We start from the raw sequence: 23373 nt of genomic DNA, 5'->3' as shown, positions 1-23373 counted from the left end.
CCTTATCAAATAAACAGGTGACAGGATTTACAAGATAATAAATGAGATAGTGGCAGTAAATTATATTTATCTCCCAGCATCCCCCAAAGACAGATTTAAGCCCCAATCCACCCCAGCAATACAATCACTCCCAAAAGATTTGCTTATCTTCATTTCTGATCTCAAAAGGCAGCAATTTGGTGCCTGATATTTTAGGGTAGTGACCATCCTGTGAGGAGTGTACACAGACTGGAAAACTCACCATGTTTCCTGCTGGGATTTAAACACTTCTCCTGGGATTAAGATCCCCCCAGCCCACTTTCTGCCTCTGATGGCCTTCAATTTGTGAAGCAGTTTTGGAAGAAATGCCTTTGCAGTGCAGGGCTCTGGCAGCAGCCAGGCCCTGGGGACAGTGCCTGAATCCAAAAGGTCCCAGAGGAGCACAGAACAGTGTTTATTAAGGGAAAAGTTGAATAAGGAAAGAAAACAACACAGAAACAATGGGCCTTCAAATCTTTTTCCTATTTAACATCCAAAAATAAAGAGATGGGACAAAGCTAAGAAAGATCTTTGCCTTGTTACTGAGGGGACACAGCTCCAGATTTTGTTCTTTGCTGCTGACAAACCAGAGGCAGCAGGTTCTGACTGATTCAGATTATTTCTGCATCAGGAAGATTTTGCCTGTTACTATTTTGTGTCAGCCCACAGACACATTCCCTCAGACTACACAACCTCCTGTCAACTGACAACCTCCCCCAGATTATCCAGTTTCTTTCCCAGGTTCTCAACAAACCAAGCAGTGTTTGACAGGGAAGCCAAACTGTAACTTTCCAACAGGAGACTTGAGAGAGAACACATGATTGAAAATGTTTCAAGCCATAAGGACTTTGGAAAATTCAGGCATGGGTGGAACTGGAGGAGACAGAGCAAAATCAAAGATATATCACTGAAAAAGAGGTACTTTTGTCCCATAGAGGAATCAAAATGAAGAGGGCAGGGTTAGATGGAAAGATGAGCTTTAAGGTCCTTCCAACCCAAACCACTGCAGGATTTGATGATTCTGTGACTTTTGAGAATTGCAAAAAGGGGATTAGAAAGGAGGAGGATCTGCCCTGTCTCTGAGGAAGGAAGCCACCAACAGGTGACCATGCATCTCTTCTCCATCCCTTCCCACCAGAGACAATTTCTGAAACCTTTACAAAACATATTTGAATCCAAGGATTCCCCAGGGTGTTTGTGCTTTAGGCACTCACCATGACAGCCTGGTCACACACGTTCAGCTGGGGCTGGCCTGGCACCAGGGTGGCCTTGTGCTGCTTGACCAGCCCTGAGATTCTCTCCATGGCCTGCTGGTATTCCTCACTGGCAAAACTGGAAGGGGAAAAGCACAGATGTTACTGCTGGGGCTGTGTTTTGGTGTCCACACCAAAATGTCCACACCAAAGTGCCCACCAGGCTGGGCCAGAAGATTTTCCCTGGGCCACAAGGAGGGGGGAGATGTACAAACATCCTGCCAGCTGCCCAGGGCTCTGCAGGGAATGAAATCCAGGCTGCCAGGGCCCAGGTGCTCTGCTTAGGGATGGCAGTGGTTTGTCCTCCCCAGAGCAGCACGTGGCTCCTGGCAGGGCAGCTCAGATTTCCAAACTGCTCATCCAGGGGCCCCAAATGTTTCCTCAGATCTGCTGGAAGCTCGTGTGGATTCCCAAGGGAATCGTGTTAGCAGATAAAAGGGCATTTCTGGGTAGTCCTGGGGCTGTCCCTTAAATCATTACCAAGGGAGACTTCCCAGACACAGGACAAACACCTTCCCAGACAGGTTAGGACAGGAGTGTCCCACCTGAGGTCACCCAGCTCCCCACACTCATCCCCCACTGCTCCCAGGGCTCTCCTGCACACCTGGCCCAGGCGGAGGTGTTTGGTGGAGGGAAGCGAAGGGAATGTCAATATTTTGTTTTACAAGAGTGTTCTCAGGAAGGGTTTCAAACACAACCCTGGGCCAGTTAAACACCACAGTCACCAAGGAAATGAACTGAAATTATGCAAACAGAGAAGGAGAAGAATAGAAGGGCCTTGTCCAAGACAAGAATACCTCCCCCATTCCACAACATCCCGAGGTTCTGCCCCGTCCACATTCTTCCATTACAGCTTGATTATTCCAAGCTGGGCTCCATCAGCCATAATTTAGAATCCTCAAACGTGGTTCTAAATTACCAGATTCTGATCCACCCGATTCCTCCAGTAGGCACTTGTTGGAGTGGCTCAGGGTGCACTTCACTAATACCTCAAGTATTTCTAAAATGCAGGATTCCTAACAATGATCTCACTTTGTCCATCACGTTAAGAGTCACTTAAAAAAAACCACCAAAAAACCCCACAGAGAGCGGCAAATTCCTTCTGAAGATAAAAGAAACAATGCAGCTGGGTCCTGACCTCGGGCTCCCTCTGCTCCCAGGCCAAGCTGGCCAGCAGCCCCACACTCCAGCTAATTTCCTTCTTTGCAAAACAATCACATTTCGAAGGCCAGCAATGTGCCAAGAGTTTCCAGTAAACCCTATAAATATCCCACCTCGGCAGGCAGCCAGGGGGAGGCTGATTGTGGGGCTGGGCTGAGCTGTGCTGATAGAGAGCCGGAAGGGAACGTGGGATGAGCAGCAAACGGAGCTGCTGCTCTCACACCCAGCCTGGATCCTGCAGGAGAGAGCTCACAGACCACCCTGAAATCCAGAGGATCCTGAGAAGCTCCTGAATTTCATGGAGTCAGACAAGCCTGGAATGGTTTGGGTGGGAAGGGATTTAAATCTCATCTCATTTCCATGGGCAGGGACATCTTCCACTATCCCAGGTTGTTCCAAGCCACATCCAACCTGGCCTTGGGCACTGCCAGCTTCTCTGGACAACCTGTGCCAGGGACTCCCCACCCTCTTGGGGAAGAATTTCTCCCCAATATCCAATCCAAAGCTCCTCTCTGTCAATAGGAAGCCATTCCTCCTCATCCTCTCACTACATGCTCTGATAACTGGAATTCCCTCTCTCCTCTCCCCATGCATCCCAGCTGGGCTCTCCCAGCATCCTGCTGCTCACTCCTGCACTGCTCCAGAGAAGTTTGGGAGCTGCCAAAACTCATCTCTGACTCACAGCCAGTGCTGCATCCCCATGGCACTTTCTGCCTGGTGGGATTTTATCTGGGAGCCTTCTGGTTGAATTCCAAGGGGATGGGATTGGCAGGCCTGGCAGCAAAAAAAAAAAAAAAAAAAAAAAAACCCACAAAAAAACCAAACCAAAACTGATTTTTCAAGGAGCAGAGAATATTTAAAGCTAAGCTAGGCTGACAAAGACACAGAAGAGGGAAGGATGTGAGACAAACACTCCAAGGAGGATGCCTAAAACCAGGGGAGCTCCAGGGATGCACATTTGAGCTGGAGATGGGAGGAAATAAGGAAGTCAGAAATATTCAGAAAATATTCAGAAATATTCAGAAAAGTCCAGTGATGGAATTGGAGCTGCAGTCAGGTTGGGAGATGTGTGTTTCTGTGGTTTAGGTCTCTAACAGACCTACAGTGCCATGATCTGAAAGCACTTCCCACCCCAAAGTAATCCCTCTTCATTAAGATCCTCATCTAAAGGATTAATAGGAATAAATAAGTATTTTAATCGATTGTTACACTTAGATACTCCAGATATTGAATCACGTCGTGCCTCCTCCTGCTGCTCTCGTCACTCAGGTTTATTTCTGTCACACCCTTGTGTCATCTCTCAGCAGTGAAGATTTTCTTTTGAAAGAGGAGACGTAAGATAAAATATTGCTGGTTGCTAATTGAGCTTTGCAGCATCTTTGCAAATATTGGAGTGTTCAGTGTCACCCATGGAAATGGCTCTTCTGATGTAGGATTCCAAATTAGCCATAATCTGGACAGAGCAGTGGAAAACACAGCTGTGCTCTGGATGAAGGAGGAACAATGTGTTGTCATGGCTGCTGCTTTTTGCTCCAAATATGCCAGTCCTGTTGCAAGGAAAAATGTCCTTTTTGCTCTTAACTCAACTCCTATATTTATCCACAGCTTTGTGGCTCAGCAGCAACACCAGACACAGGAACCCCATGGAATCACAATGTTGGCTCAAGGCATTTAAATCAGAATTCTGGAATGGGTTGGGTTGGAAGGATCTTAAAGATCATCTCATTCCACCCTGCCATGCCATCTTCCACTATCCCAGGTTGCTCCAAGCACTGTCCAGCCTGGCCTTGGACACTTCCAGGGATCCAGGGGCAGCCACAGCTTCTCTGGGCACTCTATGCCAAGGCCTCAGCATCCTCACAGCCAGGAATTCCTTCCCAATATCCATCTAGCCCTGCTCCAGGGAGGTTGGTTCTCTTTTCTTGACCCCATGGAGATCCCCATTCCAAGGCTGGTTTTCCTGCCTTGGCTTCATAGAGATTCCTGGCTCTGATAAACTCTTTTTTTTCTCACATATTCCTGTTCAGCTCCCGAAGTCCCACATCCATGGATTTGTGAAGCATTTACTGACTGCACAGAGGTTAAAACTGCCTCCAGCCCTAAGCAAGTGCATTTGGAGACAAAATCTACAAGAGTGCCTCGAATTTGCATGTAAAATGGGGATAATTACCTCATGGTAATCAGTCTGAGCTGTTAAGGGAGCTGGGAACCTCTGCTACCTGGAGTCCCATCCTTTCCTGGAATGCATATGCAGGCCTGGGCTGCAAGGCTGGGTTTGCTGCTTTCCCTGCTCCAAAAAGGGATGGTTTTATCTGCCCAGGTGTTTTGTCTGTGACGCTGCAGCCCTCCAGGGCGAGCTGCATTTCCCATTGCAGCTCCCCAGTCCCGCAGAAGGAGAGCTGGGAATAGCACTGCAAGAATGAGAGGGTGAGCAGGTGGTGTTGTGAGGGGTTTGCTCCAAGAGATCCCCCAGCGCCCATGAAATTATTCCACGCTCACCAGGAGGGAGCAGAGTGGACAAAGTCCAGGGTCATTACACTAATTGACACTTTAGCTCCGGGAAGTCCCTGGAGATGCAATCAGGGCTGGATTGGAGCTCAGGGTCTCAGGCACAGGTGTGGGCTGTGCTTCCTTCATTTACTGTAATTGTGCCTTGGCAATCTGCTCCCCTCCTCCCCCGGCAGCTCCAGTGGAACTTGCTTTGCTGCTTAACCCCAGCGTGGCCTCCTAGCACAGCCATTGTCTCCCACTGAGTGAGAATTCTGCTTCAATCCTGTGCTCCTCACCTTTGGCATCACCAGGGGCTCATTCTGCCACCAGGAAATGCACCCTCAAATAGATTGGCACCCAAACAAATCCAGGAGCACTTTCAGCAGGATTTCAAGATGTTTTACACCTCATCCTGGTGTCCTGGGGGGGTTGTTGGTGATGTCCATGGGGTTACTGGGAGGACTGGAAAAAATGGGAATTATGCATTTTATAGAATCCCGTAATTAAATAAATGGGATTGACAGAAACCTGACAATGGCTCTAGAGCAGGTTGGACAGGGCTTGGAGCAGCCTGGTGTATTGAAAGGTGTCTCTGCCCATGCCTGAGCTTTAAAGGTCCCTTCCAATCCAAACCATTCCTGGATTCTATGATTCTAGGAATAGCAGCTCTCAGATTGATATGAAGTTATGGGAAGAGCACAAAATGTAGCTAATGATACTTCACTTCCTTCTCCCCTGGAATGATTTTAATTAAAACCATTATTTTAAATTGTGAAATACACCCAGATTCTGATAATTTGATTTTATCAGTTATCACTGCTTTGAGGCTTCGCAGCACCGTGGTATCCAAGCCTTGATCTTGTCTTATTATTCAGTCTTCCTCAGTTCCCCTCTTCTATTATCAAGTTTATTTGCAATTTAAGGTCTGCACAATGCAGGAGGCAGAGACAGGTTTGGGGCTCTGCTGCTGGAATTACTGGAGAGACTCAGAGGAGCTGATGGGAAACAAATGATGAATTAAAGTGAGAAGGTGGCCTTTATCCCAAGTCACCTCAGGTCCAGCAGCATTTTGGGGCACAGATGCATCCCTGGAGGCATGAGCAGCATCGTGGCCACTCAGCCACAGAAAACCTTGGAATCCCAAAACCATTCAGGCTGGAAAAGACCTGGAAAGTCCAAGCTGTGATGATCACCACCCTCCTTGCAGCAGGGAGATGTGATGGTGCTGATCCTCTGGAAATTTGAACTGCCCAGCTTCCAGAATCCTGCCCTTCTACTGGATTTCACTGCCAGGAACCACAGCATTGAAATGGCAAAGGGGATAAAGGCAGAGTGAGCAGCAAAGCCTTTGTCTGTGTGTGAACAGGTGACAGAAAACAACAAAAATCCACCTGATCCTCCTGCTGTGGCATTCTGTGGCATTCCTGAAGTTTGATTTCCAGTGGTATTGCTGAATTTTAATTTCATGGGGTATTCCTGAAGTTTGATTTCCAGTGGGAATGCTGAATTTTAATTTCCAGTGCTATTTCTGAATCATCATTTAAGCACTGTGTTCTTCAGGCCACTTTCTTGTGGCTGCAGCACTGCCTGGACCTGTCTCTGAGAAGACGATGATGATGATGATGATGATGATGACCATGTCCATTTCAAACTGCATTTTGCACTTTTTGCAGCTGGTCCATGCAGCTTTTTTTTCTCCCAATATTGCTTTTTGTGCAGCCTCACTCCACCCAGAACACCTGCAGGGTTATGGGCTGATGAAGCACGAGTTACATTGGTCCCAGAGATGGGAAAAGGGCAGCCATGGATGCAGATGTGTTTTTCTCCATTCCCACAGTTCTCCTCCACAGACTATTTTCTTTCCCCCTCTTCCCTGTGAGCTGGCTCTGCACCACTCACACCTGGCTCACCTGCTCCCTCCCACCTTCCTGCATCCACCCCAGTGTGCTTGGTGCTCCATGGTTTTTACTGCCACCTCTGAGGCTCTTTATCCCCAATTTCCACACTTTCAGTGCCACCTCTCCTGTGGCAGCTGCTAATTCACCCCTGCAAAGCAGCTGCTACCATTTCCCTCTTTTCCAACACGAGGAGTCAGCATCTCCCCTGGGCACAATCCTTGCTCTTTGTTATTATTCCCATTTTTTTCCCCTGATTTGCACCTTCTCTCTCTTCCCCACAGCCAGGTTTGTGCCCTGAGCAGTAAGGTGAGACTGGCAACTTTTCTATCAGATCCTTTCCCCTTTAGCTTCCCTTCAGGAGCTCCTTCCCTTTTTTTTCTGGCTCCATAACCACTGCAATTACCTCTCTGATGATTTCCTGAATTTTCCATCTGCTCGAAATAGGCACTTGTGAGCTCTCTTCTTAATTAATGTGTTCTAAAATCATTATGTTCATCAACCAAGCCTTATCACTTCCATTTTCTTCCATAATAGTAAAATCCATTGCCCTAAGTAAAACACAGGAATTTTGATGTTCATAATTCAATAAACTCATTGCTCAGAGCAGAAGCTGCTACAAACCAGCAACAAGGTGTGAGCAGGCTGTACTTACCCTGTCCTTACTTGTTATTAAGCTTTGCACCTCTGGCTCAAACTGGCAGAATTTCAGAGATTTCTGCTATAAATTCTTTGGCTTCAAAACACTTTTTCTACTTCAGGCTGCATTAGGTATTTTAGTAACTGTATTTTTAGCTGTGCCAGCTTTGCTTTATATGTATATACATATACACATATATATATATATATATAAAAAATCATTATTTGTGTTCTTTTTGAGTGGTAATGCAGTATTTTAGTAACTATGTGCATAAACAAGAATCTGACTCAGATAATAAAACTGACAACTGCTTGTGAAGATGTTACCAACAGATAATTTCACTGAATTTGTCACATTGGAGAAACAAATTCCCTCTGTGGCACTCAGCACACACACCCATAGCCCAGAGATAACAGAATCTGGCCAAGAAAAACACCTATCAGATCTTTTAGTTCTGTATTTGGATAAATTTGGTAACAAGGGCAGTTTGAGTGTTTTGCTATGAAGCAAAACCCCCCATTATTGCATCCAGGGAGGAAACAAAGCCCTGCTGAGACTCAGGGAAATGTTTCTGCTTTCTGTGCTGACAAACAGATCATATAGTTTGTTATACAGTTATAAAGTTGAGAGCTATATAAAAAGAGGTATTTTCTATCCCCCAGCCTTCACTGATCCAGGTAATCTCCCTGATGACAGAAAGACACAAATGGTTCACTTCTGGCCACCAAGGATGAGGTAACTCCTATACAAGGGTCTCCAGGAGAGCTGGAGAGGGACTCTGGACAAGGGGTGGAGGGACAGGACACAGGGAATGGCTTCCCACTGCCAGAGGGCAGGGATGGAGGGGATATTGGGAAGGAATTCCTCCCTGTGAGGATGGGGAGGGGCTGGGATGGATTTCCCAGAGAAGCTGTGATGCCCCTGGATCCCTGGCAGTGTCCAAGGCCAGGTTGGACAGGGCTTGGAGCAGCCTGGGATAGTGGAAGGTGTCAGGGTTGGAACAGGATGAGCTTTCAGGTCCCTTCAGCCCAACCCATCCCAGGATTTGATGCTATTTCAAGGCAAAGGAGCAAACACAATGTGTCCCTTGGCAGAAATTGGGGTGCAGGGGGAATCCAGCCAAATGCAGAGGGGCAGCAGCAGCAAGAGAAGCCTCAGCCCTGCTGGAAGGCCCTGCTCCCAGAGCAGCTGAGGGAGGGATGGGAGCATGAAGGGAACACAAGTGCAGAGTGCCAGATGGCTCAGCCCTGCCAGACGTGTCCTCAACACGCTGACAGGACCTGCCTGGAGCTGCCTGAGCAGTTTTTGCACTGCAGGGAAAGTGCTCCTGTGGGAGGCAGGCTTTGGCTGGTATTGTCTGCAGGCTCCAGGAAATGCAGTGAACCGTGGGAGGATGAGGAAGGACTTGTCCTGCTTCACCAAGAATCCCAGGGAACTGAACTTGTTACCTGCTGCCTCTGGATCTTGCAGGACTTGTATCTCCAGGGATCCCTTTAGCAGCCACTTCAACAAAGACTGAAAAGCTTTGTTGGACTTTTGGAAAAAGTGGTTATTTCTATCCACTCATCTCCCTAACATGGAATACCATAATCATGGAATGGTTGGGTGCAAAGGGACCTCAAAGCTCATCTCATTCCAACCCCCATGAGATGACCCAAATAGTGGTGGGCTTGGCAAGGCCAGCTTAATGGCACTTGATGATCCTAAGGGTCTTTTCCAATCTTAAATATTCCCTGGGTGGATGAAACTGTAGCCTTGAAGCATTGTCTCTGTGTGTCCTGTGAGTCAGGGGTGTTGCTGCAGGTGACTGAGCTGCTGATTTCTGGGATTCCCTGGCTCTGAGATCCCAAATACAGAAGCAGCAAATCTCTCTGGAGGTGCAGGTGATGCCAGCCCTTCCTGAGCAGCAGTGACACCCACTGCTGGTGGCTTTGCACATGACCTCCACTCCAAATCCACGCAGATCAAGAGAGGTGAGAGATTATTAAAATCATTTCGAGGGAGAAGAAAAGGCTGCACTCAATAAGGAATAAATGTAATAAAAAGTGAGCAAAAGCAGGCAGGGAGAGCAGAGGCAGCATGTAGGGACTGACAGATGCAGGCTGGGAGGAGGAGGATGCTGGATTCCCCTTGGAGAAACATTAGTGTCGGGACTCCCAGCAGGCTCCGTGCCAAGGGGGATAATTAAGCTAAATAAAAATACACACCAGGAACAGCTCCACAAATGAGGGTAATTTAATTACCACATTCGATAGAGGAGACCCACTTCCCAGGAGTTTTCCATTGTGACCAGAGAGGAGACAATAGCAGCAGAATGTGCTGGAGAAAGGAAGAGTGCTTTGCTAAAAAGAGGGTTTCTATTAGGGGCTGCATAATAAACACCAGCACAGCTCTCCATAATCGTGTCATAATCTTGCTATAAAATTCAATCAAAGCAACAGCTTGTGAATATCCAAAAAATCAATGCAACCATATGAGAAATGATTGCAGATGGAACACTGGGATTTATTTCAATGCTCACTCTGTGGTGGTGGGAAGGAACAGTGAAATCACAGGGAAGCAGGAGCTGCAAACACCTCTGAGGGAAGAGCTCCTCTGCCTCAAATCCAGGGGAAACAGCATCACAGAACCCCAAAATCACAGAGTATTTAGGGTTGGGAGTTCTGGAGATCATCCAGTGCAATCCCCCTGGAGCAGGTGACACAGGTGACAAAAACAGCAGGCAAACCACAGTTCAGTTACTATTAACCCCTTTGTTTGAGTTTTGGAAAAAGAGATTATTTCTATACACTCATTTCCTGAAACAGAACCACAGAATCCTGGAATAGTTTGGGTTGAGAAGGACCTTAAAGCTCATCCTATCCCACCCCATGCCATGGCAGGGACACCTTCCATTGTCCCAGGTTGCTCCAAGCCCTGTCCAACTTGGCCTTGGACACTGCCAGGGATCCAGGGACAGCCACAGCTTCTCTGGGCAGCCTGTGCCAGGGCCTCAACACCCTCACAGGGAGGAATTTCTCCCCAATATCCATCTCTCCCTGCCCTCTGGCAGTGGGAAGCCATTCCCTGGCACTCCAAGCCCTTGAGAAATAAAACAGTTGTTAAACTGTCCAGGTCCCACCTGGAATCCCAGCCCAGTTTAGTTTCACTGAGCTGTATTTACAGCCCTGGAGCTGCAGCTGTGCTTTATTCATTAGTGCTGGAATGCAGTGGAAGCAGAGCTCCCAAAGAGCTTTATCCACTGCCTGATGCACCTCTAAAGTGCTCTGTTAAGCCAGAGAGAAAACAAATCTTTTTCCTCCCCTCCTCTCTCCAATGAAAACACTCAGTGGACAGCACAGGCTCAGTTCCTCTGGAAGGAATGGGGTGAGTGTGTCCACTCAATTATTCAAAAATTATTCAAAAAGTTGAGTAATTGCAGCCCTGTCAGCTCAGAAAACATCTCTGAGCTGTGCACAAACCCAGTTCTGGGCAGGCAGTCCCAGCAGCACTCATTCCCTCTTGATTTATTTCCACACTCTCCCAGTCAGAGCCACTGGTGAGGAATGAGGCTGCTTGTCCCTGGTTTTGCTGCAAGGAGGGAGGGAGGGAGGGAGGTGGGGACACCTTGGGAGCATTTTTGGAGGTGGCAGAGTTCTTTGTGGGCTCTGCTGGCTGATGGCTGCATAAATCCTTACAGGAATCTCTCAGGGCATGGTGTGTGCCAGAGATAAATATTACAATAGCAGGCTTAGAGGAAAATGGATTCAGACAGCCAGGAGAGCCCGAGGATGGAGCAGGATTGGGCACAAAGTCCTCGTGCTAAAAACCCTCTCAGCTGGGGTAGGAGATTGGAAGGTTACCAGTGTGCCCTGCAGAGATTCCAGCAGCACACATGACTGCTTGTTTCCTTCCTGGCCCCAAAACACCCACAGAGCCCCAGCTCCAAGGCACAACTGCTGTTTGATTGCACAGCTGTGCTGCACTCAGCCCTGTCCTGTCCAAAAACCAGATTTTTCCTCCTCCCCGAGGGGCTGCAGGACATGAACAGGAACAACCAGACTGACAAGTCCATGTGCACACCCATCTCCACCTGACCACCTGAAAACAAGGTTTGGTCCCTTTTTCCCTGAAAAAAGACCAGCAGGAAAGCCATTATTTCCCAGAATGGCTTTCTGGGACAGTTTTTAAGCAGATTTCAAGAAGCAGCTACCAAAGCAAACAAATTTTGAATGCTGACACTGCTGAGTTTTCATTAAACCTCACAAAGTGGCTCACCTTAATGGATATTTCTCCCCAGGGTCTCTGCCCAGGTGGAACAGCAGGGGCAGGTAAGTGTGCTCCTCCTGGGTGTGTGTTGTCACTCCAGACACACTCTGGCCAGGACAGAAATCAATGCCCTGCAAGGAAAAGGAGAGAAGTCATTAAGGTGATGCAGGGCAGGCAGAAAAATTTGATTTGATGCCACTTTCTCCACCACTTTGTTCCAAAACAGCAACAAACCTCAGAATTAAGTTAAACCAAGAGTCCACTTCAATCTGTAGAACACATTCTGAGCTGGTGGGGTAAAATAAGGTGACAAAGTGGTGTTGCATTGACATAAGAGCTGAAGCAAGGCTGTGCAGTCTTGTCTTATAAAAATATAATCCCTATAAAATATTCATTAAAATGAAATGGCAGAACAAAAGACAAAGAGGTGGAAGCATTTAATCATAAAAATCCTGCACGTGGAAAGTATTTTCTGTCTGGTTTTTACGGCTTTGGAACGCACCAAGAAGATGGGATTGCTCGGCACTTCTGATCAGAAACAAAACCCCAGGAGAAACATCCAGACACCCTGAGAGGCAACAGGCACCTGCCAGCCTCCCTGAAAACTCCCCTGCCAGCACCTCAAGGATCAGTTTCTCTGAGGAATGAAGCAAATCTGGTTAATTTGAAAAAAAACGGGTGTGTTTTTGATCTGATTCATGGCACGCTGGTATTGAGGGACTCATGATGGGGGGCTGAAAGGAGTGGAGACATTCCCACATTCTCTGACAATCTGTGGGGGCAGAAGGTGGGATTTTCCCTGCAGCAGCAGTGGATATGAAAGGCACAGGTACTGGGAATCTCCCCAGGAAAGCAACTGGGAGCAGCAAGGGGTTAAATGCTCGCTGGGCACCAGAGCTGCCAGCTCCCTCCATCTGCCCCCGCAGCCCTGCCAGGCTCCTGCTCCCTTCCCAGCCCTGATTAGCCACTCGGGAGCTCCCTAATCCCTGCAGCCTCCAGGGCCAGCAGAGCCCATTTCAACCCCGGCAAGAGCCAAAAATGCAAAAGCACTCATTTCCCCGAGCGGCCAATAAAGCAGAGCCCCCCAGCCCAGCCCCGGAGGGACTTGGTAAAGCTGGGCTTTACAATTGCAGCTCCCACGCTGTTCCTTACAATCCCCACACTGCCCCGAGCCACGGACAGAGACATGGAGAGCAGGTAAATGGGAATGTTTCAATAGGAAGTGGGAAAGCAGCTGTAGCATTTGCTTATAAAACAAACTGAAAAGGCTCTCTGCAGATGTTGGGAGGATTTGATTGGCAAACAATTTTCTAAAAATATCCCGCGTTTTTAATGGACAGCTGGTCAGTGGAGCAGTTAATATTCTGCTTTTCAATAAAGCAAGAAGTTTAGAAGCCCATGAAATCCCATTTATCTGCACAGAGCTATAGATTCCTGAATCACTGACTGGAAAAATAAGGGAGTTGCTTGATAGGTTGGAGTGGCCTTACCAATAATGGACTTTAAATGGATACAAAACTGATTGACCTTTCCACCCTGTGACGCCACAGGCCTCTGAAACACACAGGGAAAAGAGATTTCTGTGGGGTTTTTTTTCCCACAAAAGGACCAGTTAATGAAAAGGTATCAAAGCCTCCATAACATCCAAATTATAATTTGGATGCAAATCAAACAAGCAATTTAATTAAGAGCCTGCTAATTGGTACAATGCTCCTCGGCTGCAAATGCTTCAGTGTGAAAGATTTTCGTCTCTCGGGTGTTTGTTTAGACATTGCTCTGTTTCTATTTTATCTCGTGTTTCCCAGGAAATCCTTGTAGCCCAGACTCCAGAACACAATCCCAAAGATTCCCAGGAAAGAAAGTGCTGGGACAATTTGCCTGATGCCACCAGCCCAAAGCTACCTGTCATTCTAATTTAAGCACTCAGTGCCCTCTTCAAAGGCAGTCTAGAGGGGATAAAGCAAATAAATAAATAGGTAAATAAATAAAACCCCAAGCATACCATTTTATGACATTTCTGAGGCATTCCAACTTTATCCCTGCAAATAAAATGGAATATTGCTGTTTTTATGGACTGTGTGAGAGCCAACATTCAACCTGCAGAGAGAGCTCCAATGATTTTCTACCTGTTCATCAACAAATGAGGGAGAAAAAAAATTAAGTACTATTTATTTTGTATAGGTAGGTTTGGTGATGACCCTGGAAGGCTTTTCCAACCCCCAGGATTCTGGGGTTTGCAGGAATCACTGATCACACACAGCACAAAGGTCACTCCCTGTGCTTCTCCACACTTGAAGCTTTTCTCCTCCATCACAAAACCATCAAAGCCAAACCACAATCTCCTCTCTGGAGCATCTCAGGGAGCCCATGAAGAGCATCAAGTGGCACCAAGAACAGCTCAGCTCCTGCCCAGCTCTCACAGCGTTCTGCACCACTGCATAAACCTGTTTGCTGCAGGAGAAAGCCCAACAATCCTTTCTTTTCAATTCCTCTGATTAAAACCCAACATTCCCTCCCCACCAGGTGAACCTTCCAGCGCTCACCCCTCCCCATCCTTCTCAGCCACCACACCACCAGGGCTGTTTTTCCATCGCTGGGATGCAGCAGCCTTTGGTTGCACAGCTTTAATTTCCAGAGCAAATGGCCCACAGATGCTGTGTCAATATAGACATGAGACAAACACAGCCGGTTGCCAGTTTGGGCTGCCGGCCAAGAGATGGAATCACCACTCGTGTTAACGGGAGCCCTCTGGCAATTGCTGAGCTTGGCTGCAGCCCAACCTGCTCCACTGACAGGAGGCACATCGGGCTGGAGCCACACCAGCCTGGCTTTGCTTTCTCAGGTCTCCTCCTTGCACCAGGCCACCAAAATATAGCTAGAAGAAAAGCCCAGCTGTTCATTGAAACCAGGAATGTCATTTCTTGCTGTTTGTCACAGCATAGCTTAACGATGTCCTCGCTCTGCTGGCCATTCCCGGTGAAATCCTCCTTGGGATGAGAAATCACCTCCAAGAGTGAGTGCCAAGCTCCAACCCAGAGCACCCCAAATTGCTTCTAATGTGTTAACAGTCCGGAAGAGCCCCCCGGAGATGGGCAGCCCCCCGGAGATGGGCAGCTCGGCGAGCTGCGATCGATGGCTGCTTCATATGCTCAGAGGACCACAATCAAATGTCATTATTTGCGAGGTTCTACTTGACTTCACATCCCCCCGCGCAGAAAAGGCTTTATCGATCCCCTCTCGTGGAGGAGAAGGGCAATCAGGGAGCCTGACTGGAATAACCCCTTTGGCATTTTGAGTTAAAACAATAGCGGCTGCTGGCAGCGCAGCCTTTAAAGCTGCAGGAGCGCTCAAGGAATCCCACCGAAGCCCCGAACGAGCTGACAGCACAAAGGTTGATGTTATCAGCCCCTCTCCCATCACCAAAGGGCGTTTTCCATGTTTTTCCCTTAATTATTATTTTTTCCCCTCCTTGCACCAGTGCTCTTGGAAGGTACGAGGGCTGCTCTGTGCTGGATGCTCTTGGTGGCAGGCAGAGAAAAGGAAATTTCCTTTCTCCTGCTGCCTCCCATTCCTGCCTCCTCTGCACAGCGTTAAATTAGGAGATTCCTAAGGACTTGCTGCCCTACTCAGGTAAATTCACAGAAAACACCCTTTTTTTCCCCTTTCAGACCCCTGCTTTCAAAAACACCCAGCATTTTACAGGTGACTTCCAGCAAAAGTCCCTTGTGTTACAATGTCCAAGAGGGATCTCCCCAGGTTCATCCTTAGCTCTCCCTATGCTTCCAGCACACGTGGCTATTTTGATCACTGCTGATTTTTGCTACAAGAAAAAAGGGTGAACAACAATGGAAAAGCTTGATATCCACCAGTCCTAAAGCACCAGGGACTCAGCCCGTGTGCAGGAGGGAGATTTCTCAGCCTCTATCAAACCATTTAAAAATACAAACACATTTTTCAAGTCAGGCTTCCTTTCATCTCCCTCTGTCCCATTTATCACCTCTTGAATGTCAGAGATGTCAAATTAGGTAAACATCAGCCACCTATATAAATGGAAGCCAGGTAAACAGCTCCAAAGAAGCATCCTGTGCAATCCACAGGGAAAATGTCCCACAAAATGCTTATTCCCACTTGATTCTGTGGAGTGAGCCTTCCCTTTATATTTTCAAGAGACCACCCCCTTCAAGAATCAAGAAATCCAGTTAATCCAGCAGAAAAAGCAGCATCAAGGTATCCTCCAGCACTGAGAGAGACTACAAGACTTTCTGACAGGAGTCAGACTAGGAAAAAAAAATTTGCTTGGGGGTTAAAAAAGAAACAAACAAAACCTGGGAAGAACAGAACAGCACAATTCATCTGTGTGTCAGATGACAAGTCCTAATCCCAGGCCATAAGGCAGAGGATGCAGACCAGTAAGGGCATGTTGTTGTCAAGGGAGCTGAGGATGACTGTAAACCTGTGTGCTGCTTGCATGGGATGTTTCCAGAGTAAATATTCCGAGTGCCATATGGAGAGGAGCCTTCAGATCCCTGCTCTGCTTTCCTAGGCTTTGCTTTCTGCAGGCTGTGTCTCTCTGGTAGCTTTTTATTTGTGTGCACATTCTTCATTGCTGAACTCGCTCCCAGCCCAGTCAAACACAGCTTTCCAGGTGAGGAGCCACATCCTCCCTCACCCATCCTGCTCATCCCAAACAGACCCAGCACAGGCACCAGTGTCCAGCAGCAACATAAAAATGGGGTTCTGGCTGCTTTTATGGGATAATCTCATCTGAAAGCCAAACAGAAATGTGGATTGAACCCAGGGTGAGTTTTCTGTATCAATGATTTCCTGCACTGTCACTTAGCAAGAGAATTCTGAAAGTGAAAGGAGGTCTGGCTAAACTCTGTCTGTCAAAATCATGGAATCTTCACCGACTCATAAAACAAACCTCTTCAAATTGGGCAGGCAGCTGTTTTGCCACATCTGGGCAACTTCAGCTCTCTTTCCAATGGATGCCACGAAAACCAGGTCTGAGTGGGGACCTTCAGACACAGAGAGCTTCATATCTGGAACCTTCATTGAATTCACAATGAGGAAAGACCTCTAAATCATACAATTAACAAATCCTCATTAGCTGGAGGTCCACTGGGATGGCAAATCAAACTTATTGAACAAACAGGCCAACAGTCAGAATTCCAAATGCCACAGATGTGCATGGATTTCTATTTGTTTTTCAAATGGAATTAGCAAACAAAGTGGCCTTTTTGATTCCAGAGTCCAATATCAACACAGCTGGGAAGCCCAGGCACTGAAAGAGGGAACTGTGCTGTAAGGTGAGCTTAGAAACTCCTCCAACAGGGCTGGGAACTGTAGAACTGCTCTGCATTCTGATTTATTTCTATTTTTAAACTTGCAAGGTTTGTAATTAATGGCTGGAGGACATGAGGAGAATTGGAACAAATCTCAGCCTCAGCTTCCTCTGCATGTTGTTAATGGCTGCTCTGGCCACTAATGTGCTCCAATTTTCCCCACATCAAGCTCATGTGATCCAAGCTGCAGGAAAGAGAGTGGATTTGTAATCGTCTCTCTGATGTACAGGATAATTGCTGACTTTTATCAGACAGCAGTTAAACAAAGACTTGGGAAGAAATAAATATTCCTTAATTGCAGCGCTGCCACTGCTCACAGTGGGAGAGGCTCTGGAAGGAGTAGCTGGTCCCCATTATCACTGTTACACACTCAGACATGTAGGAATAAGTTCAGTTCCACGGAGGGGAACGTTTATTTATTTCCCAGCTGGGCTGGAAGTGTGGGTATGTGGCTTTTATCACCACGGAGAGCAAGAATTCATGTGGGAATCTGCCATGCACGTGGGAAAAGCAGGAGGCCATTCCTACACCCAAACACACTGAGGAGCTCCCAAGCTTCTCCCACTCAGGGAAAATCCTCCATGGGTGATAAATAGGTTTTACTCACACACGAGACAGATAAATTATCTCATTTTATCGGTGTGGAATTAGCACTGAGACAGAGCATAAAGCACATTCCTAGAGCCAACTTTCCTTTCCTCCTTGTTGCCTGTAAAACAAGCTTTGACTCCTGGAGCATTGCAGTCTGCAAAAAGACAAACACACACATTTCCAGCCCTGAATGCAAATGACTCCCTCGGAGCTGACGCTTCCTTCTAGCCCCAGGACATGCCAATGAAAGAATCCCTGCACTTTTATATCCACAAATGTCACCAGCACTTAGTTCTGCACCTCTGATGCCTTGAGGACCTTCCATAAGTCAAAAAAAAAAAAAGGCATAAAAAAAATAAATCATGCAAACAATCCCTCCCCGAGCCCAGGCTGCTGTCAGGGTTGCTGAGAGCTGGGCCTTAATGCACTGCTTCCTGTCTAAAGGTATCATCAGCAAGGCACACATGTGAAGCTGCCATTCAGCAAATGCCCCAGAGAGTTTAGAGCCCAAGAAAGGTACAGAAAGAAAAGGAAATAATAGTGCTTAACATCTCACTGTGAGGAGATCAGCCAGGAAATAAATAAAATAAATGCAATGTTACACATGGTGTGATGTGGGCTCACAGAAGTGCTGATAACAGATTAAACACATTTATTTTGCTGTTTTAAAGCACTGCTGTTCTTTCTGTTGGGCCTTTCCTACAGCTTTCCTTTTAAAACATCACAAACCCAACAAACTCATCCCAGGTCCATCTCAACAGTTCAGGGCACCAGGTGTTTTGTGCCAGGAATTGGGAGATGTGTGGTCAGTGTGGCATCAGGCTCCAGACTTTCCCAGAATCACAGAATATCCTGAATTGGAAGGGACCCACAATAATCAGGAGTCCAAGCAAAAGGGAACACCTAAAAGCTCAGAATTCAGCAGGGAAAGAAGTTTAATATTAAATGATTAAATGCTGATTAAAGGGAGTTGTTCTGATCCCTCAGAACAACTTGGAATTTATTCATTTTCCTCTCCTCATCCCTAATTTCTGGAGAGGGGTGTGTGAGATCAATCCTCTTAGATTTTTTTTAGGATCACAGAATTATTTAGGTTGGAATATCCTCTAAGATCATCAAGTCCAACTGTTCCCCCAGCACTGCCAAGGCCACCACTGGCCACGTCCCCAAGTGCCACATCCACATGGCTGTTAAATAGAGGGATTAGGACTCCACCACCTCTGAGGGCTGAACAACCGTTTTGGGGCAGAAATATTCCTAATATCCAATATAAACCCTCACAGCAGCTCTGAGGAGACTGAAGCATGGTGACATCCCACAGTTTAAAGGATTCTGCAGGATCCTGGTGACTCCTTGTGCTCTTACCTTGCTGTGCTCCTCCCAGGAGTTGCTCCAGGTCCAGTAGTGAGCTTTGTAAAGCCCAACTCTCACTGCCATCAGCTCATTGCCACGATAGTAGAAAATGGGCCTGGTGAGGAGAGCAGAGCAGCATGAGAAACACCAACATCCCAAACCCAGGCTCCTGATAAGGGCCACAAACCCCTTAATGCATCCCGCTTCCCATGTGGATATCAGGCAGGAACAGGCTGCCTCCTAATAGTCTCCTCTGCAAGGTTTTCAATTAACATTTCTTAAAGTGTTCATCAAGTTGAGAGCTCACACGGTGCAAGAATGAAACATTATGCAGCTTGGCTGCCAGTGATTGTTAATCCTTGAACTCTCAGCCCCTGGGATTTCCTCTGGAGCGTGGCGCTTTCAGCGTCAAACGGCTCTCAAGTGCCTGGGTGGGAGGGAAAAACTGGGATTCTCGGGCTCTGGGATGCTCAATCTCCCTTTCCCAGCAGCACCAAGGCAGCTCCACAGCTCTGCCATCGAGCTGTCAGTGTCACACGGGCAGGGTGGCCAGGAGGACACCAGATGCTGGCGTGTTCTGGATGACATCTCCGGGAAACTCCATATGGAAAAAGCTGGCAGCCAGACAGGCTGTGTTTTTAACTCCTATCCATTTTTTTCTCCCCCCCCAAACCTCACTTTGCAGCATGTAAACATACTGCTAAAGCTGCATTTGTTCCCAGAGGTTTCCCTGATTAATAATTCATCCGGGAAATGCATCTCACTCGCTGCATCTGTGCTCTTCCCTGGGCATCCCAGCAATGTTCCTGTCAGTTTTCCCAGCAAAACACTCCCGGTTTTTTTGATGGAACAGCACAAAATTTTACTGGAAGGGACTATCTGCAGGAGAGGGGGTTGATTTGCTGCTGCAGCTCCTCACACGAGGTCAGCTCCTCTCTCCAGCTGTTTTGGGCTGACAGGACACGAGGGTGGAGCTGTTTGTCACTGTCAGGGACAGTGGAGCTGTTTGTCACCTTTGTCTTTCCCTCTCAGCTGCCACTCCAAAAAACGACTCACTCCGGTGGTGCCACCTTGAAAAACCTGTCCCTAAGTGCAAGGTGAAATTTAAATATCCCTGTCTGAATGACAGGTGTGGCCTCGGAGCTCTTAGCCTCGAACAAACAATGAGCCTCCCTCCTTTGTCACCAGGAGCTGCCACCAGGAACAAAGGAGAAACAACTTTGTCACCAGGAACAAAGGAGAAACAACTCTGTCACAAGGAAGGAGGGAAAGCTGCTCCCAGAAGAGCCCAATCCTGCATCCTTAACACACCTGGAAGTGAAATAAAGGCAGTGAGGCACCTGCCAAAGTGCAGCACCTGATCTAAACCAGTCCCATTGACAAAAACCTCCCAAAACTATGCCCCAAAGTACTGCAGTCACCTTTTCCTTGCCATCAATATTTGACCAGTTATTATGTGCCCCTTTGACTGAAGGTTTTAGGATTTCCCTTTTTTAAAATGTGTATTTCCCATTTTGAAGGAGGATTCCAGCTTGTGCTCAATATTCTGTTACAAATTATTTCTTTTCTCTCCCCATTCACTCTTCCATTTTTTTGCTTAAAAGAACACAACAACTGCATCTCCTGGGAAGTTTTTTTGAGGGCTGTGAAAACTTTGTCCTGGTCAGGTTTGGAGTGGAAAAAAAGAGAAGGAAAAAAGCCATGATGTGCTTTGAGTGAATATTATTGGAACACAAACAGCACCAAGGGGTCGGGGCGTGGAACGAAATTCCCTTTTAAAACAACAAAGGAGCTTTCCAAACTTCCAGAAGATGGACCAGGCTGTGTTTGTGGGACCTGCAAAACTCCTGTCTCAGGTGTGCTCCTTGCTTAGCAGGCACAAAAGGAATTTCACAGCACAAAGGCTCTCATCCAATTCAAAAAAAGCTCAGAAAATCTTTCCATGCCTAAGTTTCCTTATCTAAAGTTATCCTTATCTATCTCCTAAAGAATATGATTGTAATCAGATTTCCCTGACTCCCAAATTCCTCACCAAAATCCCAGTTCTGAGACCTCTCCTGACCTCTGACACTCCCAATAAAATAGGATATTTGCTGTCAGATCTTGGTGAGTGTTCCCAAGAGCTGATTGTACATCAAGATTCCAGGTCTTTCACCCAAACCTATCCCTGCAGAAGCATCCCAAAATCCAGGACCTTGGCAAGAGGTGTATTTCCATCTCCCCTGCAGCAGCACAGCCTTTACCTGCCACCCCTCCAGCAGGACAAGGACCCAACACCCTCTGGGCTGTTTTTCCAGTGATAAATAATGTATTTTCCCTAGCCAGGCTCCAGTTCTCAGGCTTTTATCTCCCCTACTGCCATATGTTGTTCCAGGGATTCCTGCTAACCCTGTGACATTTTCATCTGTCCCCAGACTCCACTGTATGGCAACATGCCACATGTCAGGAATTCCCACCTCAGCTTGTTCCAGCGGGGTGGGAGCACAGTGGGAAGCTCTGCTGGGAGCAAAGCTGCATCCATTCAGTTTCTAATAAATATTTGTGAGCTTGTGTAAAAAAAAAAAAAATAAAAACCAGCCCCAAATTTGGCATCTCTTCAGCCAGGAGCAGGGCTGGCAGCTCTGGGATAATAACTGACCTGTCAATTAGCTTGCCCTGCAGGATGACAGGTAAAAGGTCGATGCCATCAATCTGTCTGTCACTGGGAGGCTGCAGACCCGCCAGGGAGAGGCTGGTGGTGAACAGATCCATCACACTGCCCAGCTGATGGCTGACCTGGAACAAAAAAACCCATCAGAAACACATTTGCAAAGAGCCTTTCAGTGAAATCTATATGGAAGCAGGTTCTCTCCAAAGCTCCCTGAAAATCTCTGCCTTTAAACTGCTGCAGTCATCAGCAAATTACTCTGAAAATAATAGAGCAAAGGAAACAATCCTTATTTCTACACTTCCAGGGAGAATTTGCATTTTGATTCATTTTTCCCACTTTTCCCTCCCTCTCCTTACTCCTGTGTATCCATTTTCCAGGAGCGTGTTGTTGCAGGGCTCAACTTAATTTAGCAAATTCCCACTCGTTTGTGAATTGAAAAATCAGCATTTACACCAAGAAAAAAAAAAATAGTCCTTGATTTGTTCCCTTCTCCAGGTCATCTCTGGAGTCCAGAATACCCTGAGAGAGTTCCCAGAGAGCACAGGGATAGATGGATAATAACACAAAGAGCCTGATGACTTCATCTGCAAACCATTTCCAACAATTCAAGAACTGTAAAGTTGTGGTATTTTTAGTCCATATTTTAATAAGGGAGAAAAACATCTGGGTTTGGCTTCAATGGAGATGTGCAAGGGTTGGGGTTTTTTTCCCTTTTTTCCTTACTTGGAAGCCATACTCATCTCTCTGCTCTTAATTATTTATATTTTAAAACCCTACCAAGTCTGTTCTGCCTGATTCTTTCTGAATCTTTGCTCCCAGCCTGACTGTGGGAGCTGTTGCAGGGTGTTTAATTAGTCAGTGACACACTAAATTAAAGCAGAGGCTTCTAAATCAAGAGCACCAGGATGCACCAGCGAGAGATGTGACATGAAAAGAGCATTTTCAGCCATTTCACTCGTTGGGAAACAAGAAACCATTGGATACAACCCTGTATCCATGAGTTCAGAAGCACTTTCTGACTGAAATCCAAATCCAATCCCAACAGAACAATGTTGGGACTATCAAAGACTTTTTACCTCTGATTTCATCTCCCCACAAACAGACCCCCAGCCTCCAGGCTGGCACTGATTATTTTAATGCAACAAATGGTGACATGATCAATGAATTTTTGTGAGATGCTGGCTCCAGAGAAAAAAAAAAAAGAAAGGAAAAATGCTATTTTTCCTGGGACACTAAACCTTGTATTAAGAGACTGGGCTGAACAAAGAAAGAATTAAGAAGTTTAAAAAAAAAAGAACTGGAGAAAGCAACATGCAGGGCCCTAATTACAAGTTTAACATTACAATATCACATTACTTGATTACAGTCATTTCAATTTTTAATGGCTTTCATTCATCAGGAGGTGTTGGCAGGAACACATCTTATTAAAGCTGCATGCAAGAATTCTGCCACAATTCCTTGGGAGGAAACAAAGTGCAAAAGCTTTAAGCACAAGAGGATGGAAATCCTTGGATTTCCATGGACCATAGCCAATTCCTGGCCATGGAAATCCTTGGGAAAGCAGCTGGATCAGTTGACCAAGATCAACAGGCCCTGAGCCCTCGAGTTCAGGATTTCTCCATGGCCACAGCCTGGGAAAGGTCCTGCTCAGCCTGGCCTTGGGGACAGGGACAAGGAGATGTTTCCCAGAGAAGCTGTGGCTGCCCCATCCCTGGAAGTGCTCAAGGCC

At 46.9% G+C, this 23373-nt stretch overlaps 1 protein-coding gene across 10 annotated transcripts in view; it reads right to left on the bottom strand.

Moving 5' to 3' along the window:
* GALNS (galactosamine (N-acetyl)-6-sulfatase) overlaps positions 1-23373 on the bottom strand; it is a 41151-nt gene that overhangs the window by 3062 nt on the left and 14716 nt on the right. For 3 of the 10 annotated variants that reach the window (XM_085071356.1, XM_085071357.1, XM_085071360.1), the window contains 4 exons: positions 21633-21769; positions 19007-19109; positions 11715-11836; positions 1233-1350 (listed from right to left, as the gene is read on the bottom strand). In XM_085071356.1, coding sequence (XP_084927482.1) covers positions 1233-1350; positions 11715-11836; positions 19007-19109; positions 21633-21769 — 480 coding nt within the window. Of the gene's footprint in view, positions 1-1232; positions 1351-2779; positions 3207-5218; positions 5385-6313; positions 6522-7223; positions 7369-11714; positions 11837-17439; positions 17796-19006; positions 19110-21632; positions 21770-23373 lie in introns of those variants that run through there. The other 7 variants (XR_014854457.1, XR_014854460.1, XR_014854459.1 and 4 more) reach the window with 7 other exon arrangements.

Source organism: Lichenostomus cassidix, chromosome 11, assembly GCF_008360975.1.
Source record: "Lichenostomus cassidix isolate B80296 chromosome 11, HeHo_3.0, whole genome shotgun sequence".
Classification (NCBI taxonomy): Eukaryota; Metazoa; Chordata; class Aves; order Passeriformes; family Meliphagidae; genus Lichenostomus; species Lichenostomus cassidix.
The sequence above is the reverse complement of the archived record's forward strand: the minus strand, read 5'-3'. Positions and strand labels throughout refer to the sequence as shown.